The sequence below is a fragment of the Schistocerca nitens genome, chromosome 5 (assembly GCF_023898315.1).
Source record: "Schistocerca nitens isolate TAMUIC-IGC-003100 chromosome 5, iqSchNite1.1, whole genome shotgun sequence".
Taxonomy (NCBI): Eukaryota; Metazoa; Arthropoda; class Insecta; order Orthoptera; family Acrididae; genus Schistocerca; species Schistocerca nitens.
Genome location: NC_064618.1, coordinates 43,430,916 through 43,446,255, shown reverse-complemented (window position 1 = coordinate 43,446,255; position 15,340 = coordinate 43,430,916). Strand labels below are relative to the sequence as shown.

Sequence of the window (15,340 nt, the reverse complement as noted above, 5' to 3'; positions counted from 1 at the left end):
ATACTTTGTAACAGAGACGGGAAAGAGTGGCGTCTGTTGACTGACTCCCGTCTGGAAACTCCCCCCGGTCACTTAACGCCTCCCCTTGTCGCACCCACGTCCTTGCTCCGCACTCCAGAACAGAAACACGTGTCGGAGGTGCGGCGGCGCGCGCTAAGTGTCTTACGCGGAGGCGTGTTTGCGGTTGCAGATGAGGCCGTGGGGGCGGGCGAGCGGCGGCCGCCTCCGCCTCCAGTAGCCGCGGCAGGATGCGGCTGCTGCTGCTGCCCTCGCCGCTGCTGCTGCTGCTGCCGCTGCTGCTGCTGCTGCCGGGACCCGCGCAGCGCGCCTCCGCCATCGACAGGTGTAAGTACGCACTCGTCTCTCTACACTTTGTGACGAATGCTGAAAACAATCACAGATCCACCACAGGCTGTCAGGTTCTTTTCTACAGGGTGTTTCAAAAATGACCGGTATATTTGAAACGGCAATAAAAACTAAACGAGCAGCGATAGAAATACACCGTTTGTTGCAATATGCTTGGGACAACAGTACATTTTCAGGCGGACAAACTTTCGAAATTACAGTAGTTACAATTTTCAACAACAGATGGCGCTGCAAGTGATGTGAAAGATATAGAAGACAACGCAGTCTGTGGGTGCGCCATTCTGTACGTCGTCTTTCTGCTGTAAGCGTGTGCTGTTACCAACGTGCACGTGTGCTGTAGACAACATGGTTTATTCCTTAGAACAGAGGATTTTTCTGGTGTTGGAATTCCACCGCCTAGAACACAGTGTTGTTGCAAGACGACGAAGTTTTCAACGGAGGTTTAATGTAACCAAAGGACCGAAAGCGATACAATAAAGGATCTGTTTGAAAAATTTCAACGGACTGGGAACGTGACGGATGAACGTGCTGGAAAGGTAGGGCGAGACCGTACGGCAACCACAGAGGGCAACGCGCAGCTAGTGCAGCAGGTGATCCAACAGCGGCCTCGGGTTTCCGTTCGCCGTGTTGCAGCTGCGGTCCAAATGACGCCAACGTCCACGTATCGTCTCATGCGCCAGAGTTTACACCTCTATCCATACAAAATTCAAACGCGGCAACCCCTCAGCGCCGCCACCATTGCTGCACGAGAGACATTCGCTAACGATATAGTGCACAGGATTGATGACGGCGATATGCATATGGGCAGCATTTGGTTTACTGACGAAGGTTATTTTTACCTGGACGGCTTCGTCAATAAACAGAACTGGCGCATATGGGGAACCGAAAAGCCCCATGTTGCAGTCCCTGCATCCTCAAAAAGTACTGGTCTGGGCCGCCATTTCTTCCAAAGGAATCATTGGCCCATTTTTCAGATCCGAAACGATTACTGCATCACGCTATCTGGACATTCTTCGTGAATTTGTGGCGGTACAAACTGCCTTAGACGACACTGCGAACACCTCGTGGTTTATGCAAGATGGTGCCCGGCCACATCGCACGGCCGACGTCTTTAATTTCCTGAATGAATATTTCGATGATCGTGTGATTGCTTTGGGCTATCCGAAACATACAGGAGGCGGCGTGGATTGGCCTCCCTATTCGCCAGACATGAACCCCTGTGACTTCTTTCTGTGGGGACACTTGAAAGACCAGGTGTACCGCCAGAATCCAGAAACAATTGAACAGCTGAAGCAGTACATCTCATCTGCATGTGAAGCCATTCCGCCAGACACGTTGTCAAAGGTTTCGGGTAATTTCATTCAGAGACTACGCCATATTATTGCTACGCATGGTGGATATGTGGAAAATATCGTACTATAGAGTTTCCCAGACCGCAGCGCCATCTGTTGTTGAAAATTGTAACTACTGTAATTTCGAAAGTTTGTCTGCCTGAAAATGTACTGTTGTCCCAAGCATATTGCAACAAACGGTGTATTTCTATCGCTGCTCGTTTAGTTTTTATTGCCGTTTCAAATATACCGGTCATTTTTGAAACACCCTGTATATATAATGCGCATTCAGTTGCTAAAATAGAAACTTTTTTTCCCCCGACAGCAGGTTGCTTTCATTCAGGGTTCCAATATACCATATCATTCCTTACTCTTTTGGCTACAGAACCCTATTTTTCAACACAATGTCCGTTCAATGCGACGGCCTTAGGCCACCTTCCAGGGAGGGCCTGTAGGCCTGCATGGTACCATTCTACTGGTCGACGTCGTAACCAACGTCTTACAGTATCGCTAGATTCCACATCATCCACGTACTGCTTCCCACGGAGTACATGCTTCATTCGGCTAAACACATCGTCCTTCGTTTCTCTTGATGGTCTTCTGTTAGGCGGACCCAGCGGACACAAATCTTCCATTACACCAGTCGGTGGTCGAGTGTGTCAGCACTCCAACAGAGACGTCAAGCTGTGTAGCGAAGTGTTTGATTGTGGTTCGTCGATCACCTCGAATGAGAGTGTCAGTACGTTCACACATTGCAGGAGTCAGAGCTGTGTGCGGGAGGCCGGAGAGCTTTGGGCACCCTTCTCGCTGTGATGTTAGACACGTCGCCCAACTACTTACCGTGCTTTTGTTCACTGCCAGAACTCCACAGGCGTTCTGCAAGGGCCTACAAATATCTGCAGTTTATTGCTGTTTCCTCAAAAGATACTCAACAACAGCTCTCTGAGCGGACCTCCGTTACAGAAGCCATTTTGAAGGCTGTGTATAACGTTGTCACCTAACACAGCTTCATGAAACTGTAGGGACTCAAGGGGGTTTTCATTCGAAATTGTTCGAGAAAAAATTGTGTTGCTCTGATTATTGAACGCCACTTGTGTGTTGCTAAACTTTAATGGCCAATTCAGATCTGTGCTCACTCCAAAATTCAGTTGCAGGTGTTGTCACTTTACAGAACTACTCTAAATGGTCAGTCTTTGGAGCACCTTAACCGTCTTCCATTGCGACACAGAAGTCTGAAAATTGGCTCAAAGGTGGCTGCAACCATTCTCTGTAATGGTACAAAAGCGTAGCGCCCTGTGACGTCACCCTCGCGGTCGGAGACGATTGAAACCTGTCTAACCATCAAAATAAAGGCAACAGGTGAGAAGTTAATGTGATGTGTGAGGTGGTTTTATGCTGTCACAACGACACCACATTTCACCAAAAGTCTTCTCATAGCCACCATGGACGAGTGACACGATGGAAAGGTCATCACAACCTTCTTAGCCACGTTTAAGCCCTTTTTCCGACGGTCTTGCGATGGAGGTCACAACCGCGAGGTGCAGCGTCGAAATTACGCTATGTTCTTATGAGTGACTAAGGAAAGCGTTTCAGACACATAGCTGCTCAGTGTAGAGACGTAAAGGTCTCACAGGGTGGCATAAAAGGCGTCAGTGGAACCATCGTCCCCTTGCGGGGAACCTACATCTACATCTACATCTACAATTATAGTCCGCAAGCCACCCAACGGTGTGTGGCGGAGGGCACTTTACGTGCCACTGTCATTACCTCCTGTTCCAGTCGCGTATGGTTCGCGGGAAGAACGAATGCCGGAAATCCTCCATGCGCGCTCGAATCTATCTAATTTTACATTTGTGATCTCCTCTGGAGGGGGAAGCAATATATTCGATACCTCATGCAGATTCGTCCCCATACATTATGCGGTCGGAAACGACAGTTCAAAATGCGATGGGCAATAGGACAACGATCTTGGCAATCTTTGACCCTGCCCCCCGGACGATTAAAAATTTCTTTAAGAACACCGTGTGCCTGCAGGTCCTTTGAACATGATCGCTCCCCTCTTTGACTGCAGCACGACCGCAGTTTTTGCTGAGGTGTATTGAGTGGAAGCACTAGGGACCGTTCAAAACCAATCGACAAAATTTGAACGTGATCCGAAACAACAAAGGGTTACGATTATTCAGTCCTCCTGTTCCGTTCTCTACAATAGCGTACACTGATATACAGGTATACGTGACGAAAACGGCAAAGGGTCCCGCACACCCGTCACACTCCCGCAACACCCTCTATGCCATCCGCGCATCGTAGTTGAGAAGTTTAAAAATGTACCTACACAGAGAGAGACTTTCGCTGATTTCGAGGCGCTAACGTGACAGGCAACCATTTAGAGCTGTGTTGTTCTGAAGGTGGCTTGCTCGCACTCATAAACGTTGCAGCGTCGTCACAGGACCAAACACGTATAGGCAAATTTTTTGAATGATGCTGCCGCCATTTGACTGTAATAATTTTTATTTTGTTGTTATACAATCCAGATATCGGCTGTAGGTCGTTTTCAAGTACAAAAAGTCGTCTATACGTGCCTGAAAATGGTCCAAGGCCGAAGTTCGGATGCATAACAACAAAATAAAAATTATGACAGTCAAATGGCGGCAGCATAATTCGATAAATTTACCGTGACTCCAGCCAGAGCAAAAATTTTCAAGTTTAGGTAAAGTACGGAAGAAATTACGACAACACAGATCAACAACCATTAACAGTAATTTACTGAGAGAGGTTATACATTAAGTAACAAGTGTGAAGTGGGTGTGTGACAAGAGTTACTAGCACTGATGCGTCTGTGAAAACGTGTCAAATCCCGAACCCAGTGAATTATGATTAACATAATCAGCAGATTGTCAAGTTGGGCACTTCTGGCCGGTGACTGTGGAGAAATCCGCATGGTGCCTTGAGGCACCATGTGGATGCTGTCGGACTACTCGTAACTGTTGGTACACTCTGAGCGTAGCCATGCGTCCAGTTAGATCAGCGTCTGGTTGATGGAAGTTCACTTTCGAACTAATGTTTTAGCGATAAATAAGTCGGAAGTATAATCTAGTAGATGTTGTGTTTGTTGTGGATTGGCAAGACAGCCAACCCACTATGATAGGAAGCCGAAAGGCACGCGTTTTAGCTCACGCAGGCTGGCGTGAGGTCTGGAACAGGTCAAGGAAATGAGACTAAGGAAAAACGTACGTAGCTGCTGGAATACTTAACTTTAATCCATAATTGGTGAACATCGCTCTTGACGGTACATGTTTTACGGCATCAATGGTAACTGGTAATGGCGCCTTGCTAGGTCGTAGCAAATGACGTAGCTGAAGGCTATGCTAACTATCGTCTCGGCAAATGAGAGCGTATTTTGTCAGTGAACCATCGCTAGCAAAGTCGGTTGTACAACTGGGGCGAGTGCTAGGAAGTCTCTCTAGACCTGCCGTGTGGCGGCGCTCGGTCTACAGTCACTGATAGTGGCGACACGCGGGTCCGACGTATACTAGCGGACCGCGGCCGATTTGAAGGCTACCACCTAACAAGTGTGGTGTCTGGCGGTGACACCACAGTGTTAGCTTTGTATGATGTCTGATCCTGTGTGCCCTCACCAACGAAGCTATCTGGAGAGTGACCTATAAAGACTCGAAGAGAGCCGCTAATCATACGAACCGCATCATGAAAAAATCGCGGCACAGTGAAGCTATTTTGGACAATTCATTAGAGTTAATGATCACGTCATTAAACCAAAGACACTGACGGTGTTTCTTCAAGCGTCTGTGCTAGCGAGAGGAATAATGTCAGACTTTCTTCCATTGTCACAACAAAAGTGATGTATAGACGAAACCAGTTGAATGTTTGCACTCACTCCGTTTACAGGCCACAAGCGGCCCATCGGGACCATTCGACCGCCGTGTCATCCTCAGCGGAGGATGCGGATAGGAGGGGTGTGGGGTCAGCACACCGCTCTCCCGGTCGTTACGATGGTTTTCTGTGACCGGAGCCGCTATTATTCGGTCGAGTAGCTCCTCAATTGGCATCACGAGGCTGAATGCACTCCGAAAAATGGCAACAGCGCATGGCGGCCCGGACGGTGACCCACCCAAGTGCCGGCCACGCCCGACACCGCTTAGCTTCGGTGATCTGACGGGAATCGGTGTATCCACTGCGGCAAGGCCGTTGCCAGTTTAATGTTTGGCTGTGTACTTTAAATAACTGCATAGCAAAATTATATTTTGTAAGTTTCGGCTGTGAAGAACAAGGCACTGTTAGCAACAAGGTACGAATGAAGATCATCTCAGGAACTCTACTGTTGAAACAGAAATCTGTACATTTACAATATATTCTGATGAGCCAAAACATTATCACAGCCTGCTTAATAGCTTGTTTATCCGTCTTTGGAACGAAAGACATCACTAATTCTGCGTATCAGGGATCCGACAGTTTGTTGGTAGGTTTGTGGAGGTATGTGGCGTTAGATGTCTAAGCACAGGTCATGTAATTCGCGTAAGTAATTGGCCGGTGATTTGCGTACGCGGTGATGGCGCCCGATGGCGACCCAGATGGGTTCTATAGGATTTACATCAGGCGAAATTGGTCGCCGAGGCATCAACGTTAGTTCACTACAAAGCTCCTCAAACTGCTGTAGGACGGTTCTGGCTCCGAGAGGCGGATAGTTATACGGCTGAAATATGACATCGCCGTCGGGAGAGACATCAAGCATGAAGGGGTGCAGGTGGTTCGTAGCTGTCAGCGTGTCTTCGATTACTACCACAGGTCCCATGCAAGCGCATTAGAATGTCTCCCATAGCATAATACTGTTCCTACTATAACACTACAACAGCATTTACGTACCTTACGTAATCAAATACCAAATTTGGTTTATTACTTATTATGCCCCAACAGAATAAATAGTCCTGTCACAGAAAAGCCACGTATAACACTCCTGTCTGCTCCTGCTACACCGTAACCTTAAAGCTGGAAACAGGTTTTGAAATAAAACTATTTTGTTATAGCAATTATGGTGTAAAGCAACAGAGCAGTGTTACCCTCTGAGAGGAATTTTGTTATGTTGACCGTGTTATTCCTAACGGAGGTGGCTTATCGGAAATGAAAGTCAGAATTACGTAAATAATTAAACAGTAACAAACAAGATTTTTGCCTATCTGCACTGTTTAACATCTGCACTGTTTAACGTATAAAGAAAACGGTCGCCAGCCTAACTACGCAAGAGAATGATTAACATTCTCGTTTAAGAAAGTAGGTATAAGTAACTATAACGGACAAACACAACCTGGATTTGGCCACACGCGAGTGCAATGAACTTTGACACACATATATATTTTAAGATTGAAGCTAACAACTGGAGCAGCACGAACTATTTGCAAAATTATAAGAGATACCGAAACACCCTATTACTTTCAGGCTTACATAAAGTGAATGGTCTTTATAACATTACTATTAATATGCACTTATAATACACAAGATAGACAAACACTTAGCAAACATGAGTATGTAATTTCCTACTATGCAGTTTTCCACTTTTACTACCGTGAGACATAAAATTAACATTAATGTAAGATACTGACCCACTTTCTGAGATTAACAACAGGCGGTAATGTGATCATTTAATAAGCAAAACTCTATAAGCCTCAGTCTTGAGAAATTTTAATTTGAAGTTGGCAACAACACATTAATAAGCAGTTTTACTAGGAAAGTTATTTCAGCAAGCATCATTAACTTTAACTCACTCTCTTGCCACATTAACTATAACTTTCTCTTTACTATGTTCAAAGGGCATTAATTAGCATAACATTGGTCATAAAAGTTCTTTCAGTAGGGACACTCGGTGATTACTTTAGTTCGAACGGAAAGGAACCTGAGAGGTGTTATGATGAGGAGAAAAATCAAGGTTGGTACATAAATTCAGATATAAATTACCTTATATTTGAGCACAATAACACCTCCATTAAGCTGATCCTTCACTGTACATCATTATAGTATTACGTTACAGTGATTGCGCAACGTGGTGGCAACTGCATGTTGGTAGGTGGATTCGCAGACTGAATTGCTGGACTCTGTCATTTCTTGGTGGCGACGACAGATACAAATTCCAGATTAGTTCCAGCTATTTACCCATCCATTCGAGGCATTGGAAAGTTGCAGGAAAAGCCTCTCTCGGAACCAGCACAATATGCATTTCTACATGGCAGTGCACGGACTCGTAGCTCGTCTCCGACCGGTGGCTCGTCCCCGACTGCTGGCTCGTCCCCGACTGACTCTCAGTTCCACCTTTCCTACCTAGGCCAACCACAATTTGCGCGCGCTACACAGTTCTGTTCCCGAGGGGAACCACACTACCTCTTATACACAAAATTACTAAGATTCCTAAGTGAGGATCAGCAGTTTACATAACAGCAAACAAACCTATTGAACAACACAGAACATTTGCACATATTAACATGTCTACAAAAAATTATTCACACAAAATTGCAATTATATACATTAAGTTTTGTTCCCTCCAAATGGGACAAAGAGTTTAAATGAAAGATATGCTACATCGCATAGAATCAGACCATGACTCAAAGTTTTAACAAAGAAAGGAGTATACAATTTTATGTTATCGATTCAAACAAACACATTTACAGAAGCTCAATGATGTAACATTAAATGAAACAAAGGCAAAATAAATCAGTAGAGCAGTAGAGCCATGGTGTTACACTACCATCCTTCGTTGGTGGCGCGCTGCACGTTCCGAGCTTCCGTTCAACTCAATGACGGCGTTTGTGGAGACGACTAGCGACCTAGTGTAGCAAAAATGTAATTCACCCGAAGGGCTGAACGTTTACACTGATAGACGGTCGAATCCCGATGGGGCCGTGCCCACTGCAATCGTAATTGACGATGTCGTTGTGTCAACATGTGCAAACGTAGGGGTAGTCTGCTCCGGACCTCCACGTTCAACAATGAACGAGGTACGGCGTGCTCCAAAACACTTTTGCATGCATCAAGACGGCGCTCTTTCGGCAGAGATGCCACAGATCACCATCAATATTATTTCACAGAGCAGACAAGCCTCCGAACCCAACGTTCTGTGAAGTGTTGTGGACATTCAACCATTTAGCGGCTAGTGGTAGTTTCTGTCCTTCTACAACTTTCTTTAGATACTCACGACAGTATCACATAAAAATTCGACCAACCTCGCCGTTTTCTACGTGATAACAATCAGCCCCTTGTCAAAGCCGGTTATCTCTGTGGTTTCCGCATTTCCAGCCCGTGTCTTCGCTTGGGTGATCCCCCGTCCATATCTGCTCCGCTTACATAATTTTGCTACCGCGTTGGGTTCCCGCAAAGCTGCCAGGCGGCGACCTACGTCGCGGTGATCAGTGGTCAACAAGTTTCGTCTTATCAGTGTGATTGCCGCATTACGGACGCAGTGTATTTTGTATAGTTCTTCTCGTGTGGTACAAACCTGTTATTTAACCCGATTAGAACCCATAAACTGTTTGCTGTATAGGCTGTGGCTGGGTTCTTAGGTCTGTTACTATTGTGGTTGGCTGGTGATTGTTGGCTACAATGTGGTCAACAAATGTGCTATGGGAGCTGTTGCTTTTTGGGGCTCTGAAATGTTCTGACTATCTTGTTTTGAAGTTTCTGCATGTTTGTCCCATGTACACTGACTGGTAGGTGTTGCATATGACAACCTACCTGTAGTAATTAACACACAAGTGATCCAGAAAATTCAAGCACACCAAATGTAAAGAATACATAAAAACAAAAACCCACTGATGATGGCACAGTGGTGCCGAAACATGTTTGGGTACTCAGAAAAAATTTGTTTTACGTAACTGGCGCACCTCACATCCAACAATTTTAACTGCAAACACGGCCAATGGGATGGATAAAACACAAAATGGAATAATAAGTTAGTTATAATCGAAACGATCTGTTCTTGTAATGAAACCAATCGGTCGACATCATAGCTAGTAACGTGCGAGCATTATACATCAAAATTAACTCGAATTAATTCGTGTCAGAGATCTCTGACAGAGCTATATTTTGAGGCAGATGAAAATACAATGTGGTTTAAAGATTTCCGCTTCACAATGTGTTTAGCTAAATTCAATAATAAAAGTGTTTCCCGATATATGTAAATTTCTGTAACGTCATCAACAAAGGAGTTTACGTGGATCTTAGATGAAGGCAAAATCTTCAACACTCCGAAGGTTTGTTTTAAAACCGTTGTCCTCTAATACGAATGGTACCTTTGGACGAGGATCCGCCATTTACGCGGAGAACTATAGTTTAACGTGGACTCCGAAACACGGTGAAGTCGGAATTTTTCACATCAGTAGACACTAACAGAATTAAAAGAAAACCTTCAGATCTTCCACAAAAAACTTACACCAGTCCCATCTCCTTATATGGGGAAGTTCACGAATTTGTGCCAGCTGAGTTAAATATAGGATTACGCGTGTTTTCCCTGCGGGTGGTGTAAGTTCCCCACTTTGTGTTTCTGTATGAAATTTAACCCAAATTTACTTGACACTCTATAAAAAGGCTAAGTACTACGACAACTATGCATCCACAAACTGTTATCCAACTCTAACACGTATACTAACCTTTGACTAAACAGAACCTAATTTGAATTAAACTGAAACTGGTCTGAAACAGCTTGTCTTTATCTTACGGGCTCAACTGAAGTAGAACCGTAATCTAGCCCTAACCATAATTTCCACCTTCTTCGCGTCTCGTTAACATTGTTCCAGATTTCTCTAAAGCACAACAGCAAATAGCAAGCAGAAGATGGCTAGGCAAGGTTCCTGCTTCAAAATAAAATTTCCAAAAAATAATCAAATCGTTGCATACCATATGGTGCAATGTGGTAATGCGTAATGATAAACCTTCTTCAAATGGTGGGATGGGAAGAGTAACTAATCCAATTACATGACATTCCAATACAACGATTTTAGAATGAAGTGTTTATTCAAAAAGACAGGGTAACACTTGGCTTGGCCTTCTCACGTAACATTGGTCTGAATAATATGGTGCTTAACGAAGTGAACGATGATTTAACAAGTGTAAAATGTTAACAGAGAATTTCTATAAAAATCAAACAGACTAATCAGTTGAAACGTTAATGCATGACTCAGTGAAGTGGACTGGTCTTTCTTTTAGCTCTGAGCAAGTGAACAAAGTTAAATGGGCGATAATAATCATTCCTAATAACTAGCAGCGCAGTGTTACAGTCCTACGTCAAACTTCGGCTCTTCAAAAAAAAAAAAAAAAAAATAGCATTATTCAATATTTGTATTCTTCACGCCTTAAAATACGTATGTCATATTCATCCTGTCTGTTGTTTACAGTTTATCTTTCTTCATTTCACAGGTACAACCATAAGTGAACAAAGCACTACTGAATACGTCCACACCTACCACACTTCATCTAATAACTCGCTTTCTCGCTGACGTGCACATCGATAACGTACAAAAAATCAAAATGAAATGCCCTCCTTACGGTAGCGCCCCCACTTTCCTAGCCAAAGTGTCACTCCTGAAAATTCTGAACAAACTATAGTTGAGCATAAATTCCGCACTACATTACCCGTGAGCACATATTTGTTCAACAAAGTAACACACGGAAGAGCTGCCGTAATACACTCCTTTTGAGATTTTATTTATTATAACCTAAACAGTAAGTTGGAAAATTAAAAATATCTTCCCCGAGAGGAGGATGACGTTACTGGTGTCTGTTTTAAGGAATTGATAGCCTGAGAAAAATAAACACACTACGTTAAAATTTCTAAATACCAGCAAGCGGTACATATTAGGGATCTGGTTTCCTAGTGGGTTCATAAATTCTACCGTCCTTATTAACTATGTCACTGAGCGTAAAGATATATACCAGTCTCAGTTTAAGAAAATAGTCCATATATTCGTTCTTCTATCGTTATATGCAGGAATTGCAATGTAATGTGTTTCCTCGTTTCTCCATCCCTGCACACACTGTATCAGTCCACATTTTGCGTTTCATGAATCTGATCGTTTCTTTAATTCCATCTTTCTCGCACAGGTTGATGTTCAATTCCTCCGTTTCACGAACGAATTTCTGTGGTGGCTTCCCTGCAGAGTCTGCAACACACTTCCTTCTCATAGGTGGAGCTATTGTTTTAGACTTCTCCTTTGCTTCGGTTGTCTATTTTTCCTTTTTGTTTGCATGTGCTGCATGTTAGTTAAGACTCTCCTTGGTTAGACCTTAAAGTTTTACTTCGAGCTTTCATCATTTCCCCCGGATTCACCGATATATAATGAATGGGCACTTTCAGCCCACTTTTTGCCGTCGGTGGTTTCCTCTGCACTGAAATAGTTTAGTTCTGCAGTGTTTAATGCAAGTTATCTTGCGTCCGACTTACCTTTTCAAATGTAAGAATATGTTGTTCCAATTAGTTCTGAACTTCATTAGCAAACACTTAACTGCAACAAAAAATTTTAAATCCCTGTTTGCATATTTGGTTTTGTTTGCAGAATGCTTCTCTATTCTAGGTGTGGTGTGCGTACTGTAAGACCTTCAGTACACACACCATCAGATTATTTGACTTGTCGCTCTAACGAAGTAGGCGAGTGTCAGCAATAATGTCTCGTGGTCTTATCGTGGCGCGTTTATCTTCTGCCATTAGGTCAGACGATAGAGTAGCAGATTGACGGTGACCAACTTTAAAAGGAACTTAATTAATTTTCACACACATTTATTAAAATAAGAACAAGCATAAACATTACTTCACTTGGTTCTGGATGCTTTTTACAATTGACAATCTGAAGTTCCTTTGGTATTGGTATGTTAATCTTATTCTCACATATATCTCTGATACTTGACAAAGTGTCTATACATTTATCTTCATGGCTATGTACAGGAATATGGTAATCTTATTACAAGCAGACTGAAACTTGACTACAGACTGGTACAGACAAATGTAGAACTCGTACAGACTGTTGCAGACAAATGCAGACTGACTAATCGGAGGTCTGTACACTCGTTATAGTACCTCGCACGTTCATGATCAACGAGGAGAAAAGGTTCTACATTAGCAGCAATCTCATTGGCTGCGTTTCATATTAATACGCGGATCGGCGGAAGCAGAATTTGGTCCGTCTCTATGGCAGCGCCATCTCGTAGTGCGGAGACGGACGAGTGAGATGGACGAGTGCTGCACCTGCGCTATTGTGCTTAGTGGGGCTCGCTCTAGTGGGAAAGTTGTGTACGCGCTGACTACGCGGAACTACGTACATAACAGTAGTCTTCGGCATATTCATTTAATCATTATTCTCATTTAGATGTAGTGTTACAGTCTAATATAATTCATCTGTGCCTCCCTTTCCACGAAAGCTCTTGTTTCCACACTCTAATTCAAAATAGTTATTTAAATTTATAACTTACGATAAAGATCGAATAACAAATTTCACCGCATCACTTTTAAACACTATTAATTCTAAGCGATTTTTCTAAAGCTTGCCTTACATGCAAGTTTGTTAAATTATACCTGTATAATATTAGAAACTAACAGTGGTACATTACAAGCAAAGTCGTCATTTTTTTTTCTTACAGACGGACCACAAACAATACCATACCATGACTGAAAAGTGGGGTTTTTCATCTGTATTCACAGATAAATAAATCATTACCTTGCCATTTATCTTACAACAGTAACTCCTTTGTTCACATACAAAAAAGAATGGCTAAAAGCTATGGCAATATGAAAGCTGCCACCAGACAATCAGGTCCTAAACAGACAGAACACATAAATGAATAAGATCTCCAGGAAGTGCATGGTTCACGTTCGCCTCACTGAATGTCAGAGAGTACAAGCGATTCCTAAATATAGGGAACTTTCCGCTATATGGGGTATTCAGAAATTCCCGTTATAAACTTCTTGGACTTGGAGAGGTAAGTGGATACATAGTATTTTGAGTAGGACCCAATATCCGGAAACGCATCGTTTCCGTGATACAGCCGTTTGAAAACATGTTTGCTATGTAGTTATGCAAATGGATTGTCATAGTGGAGGGTGGTTTCGTCGGGTCGACTGATGTCATTTGACGTTCATCCTACCTCTCTGAGTTCGTTCGAGCCACTTTCACGTCTCTGTGAGTGTTAGAGCAGCATTGATGAGTACAATCTTGCAAAATACACCAACAACATTTTTCTGAATAGCGAAGCTCGCGGTAATGGACGAGCAACTCTTCGGCTTTATCAAGATAATTCTCCACAATTTCCAACTCCATTGCACACCCTTTTCGCCATAATTACTCAATTGCTTCGAGAAAGGGATCCTTTCACCGCCAGCAGGCGTCACTGTGGTATTCCAAGGAGAGACCGCTCACCCGAACTGGAAGAGGCTGTACCGTGTCATGTTGAAGAGAACCCGTCAACGAATACATGAGCAATTGCTTTGGCTGTTAGAGACTGGAATGGTAAAAAATTGATGTATTGGGTCACAACTAATCAATTACTTGTAAAAGTGATCCCGTTACTAGTATGTTTTCAAACAGTTGTAGCACAGAAACGTTACGCTTTCGGACATGGGTTCCAGTTCAAAATATTATTTGCTCACTTCCCTCTACAAGTCCTAGAAGTGTGTAATGGGATTTTCCGAACAGAATGTATACACTGTAAGCCACTGTACAGTGCAGTCTTTATTCATATTTGTTTGTCTCATCGTTTCAGCCACTTGTGAACTGTAATATCTTCTTTACTAATTCCATACGTACTTCCTTATTTCCTGATCCACTGGGAATTGTGTCTTTCTGTTATCTTGGGAAGTCAGGATCTCATTTTAAACCATTTATCAGTTGCATATTTTAAACAGTCCACAGAAAGCTAGCCTTCTATTCTTCATTGCGGATGAGATCTTTCAAACATAATTTCTTTTTTGACGTCATTCCTTGTTTGTCTTCAAGTAAAATGTAAACTCATCTGCTGTTTCGTTTTCTTTGCGCCCCTATACCTCCCGTAAAAAATTTTCTTTCTTTTGCCTCTCACTACGGCACCGTGGTGTCTGAACTACAGCGTGGTTAGAAGGGGATTTAGATTTTTGAGTATTCTGACATAATTCGAAGGCAATCTCTATTTTTCTTGCTCTTTCTTCGACTGCTGCTGTTCATAGATGTTCATTTTTTATTGTACAAATGCTCTTCTCTTGCTATCTATGCTAAACACTTTCAACACTTTATTAACATTCTTTAAGTTGCCTTTCACAGCTTGGGTGAAAGACATTTTTATGGACACCACAAAAATGGACACACTCTTCAGCTTTAATGTCTGCCAGATGATAAACAAATTCCAGAATGAGATTTTCACTCTGCAGCTCAGTGTGTGCTGATATGAAACTTCTTGGCAGATTAAAACTGTGTGCCGGATCGAGACTCGAACTCGCGACCTATGCCTTTCGCGGGCAAGTGCTCTACCAACTGAGCCACCCAAGGACGACTCACGCCCCCTCCTCACAGCTTTAGTTCTGTAAAGTTTGGAAGGTAGGAGATGAGGTAATGGCGGAAGTAAAGCTGTGAGGACGGAGCGTGAGTTGTGCTTGGGTAGCTCAGTTGGTAGAGCACTTGCCCGCGAAA

General features: G+C 43.3%; 1 protein-coding gene across 1 annotated transcript in view; it reads left to right on the top strand.

Annotated features, from left to right (window-relative positions):
• The first annotated feature begins 225 nt into the window (after positions 1-225).
• Positions 226-15,340, top strand: part of LOC126260170 (discoidin domain-containing receptor 2-like) — a 132,892-nt gene continuing 117,777 nt past the window's right edge. The window contains exon 1 of the mRNA XM_049957434.1: positions 226-345. Coding sequence (XP_049813391.1) covers positions 249-345 — 97 coding nt within the window. The 5' untranslated portion in view covers positions 226-248. The remainder of the gene's footprint in view (positions 346-15,340) is intronic.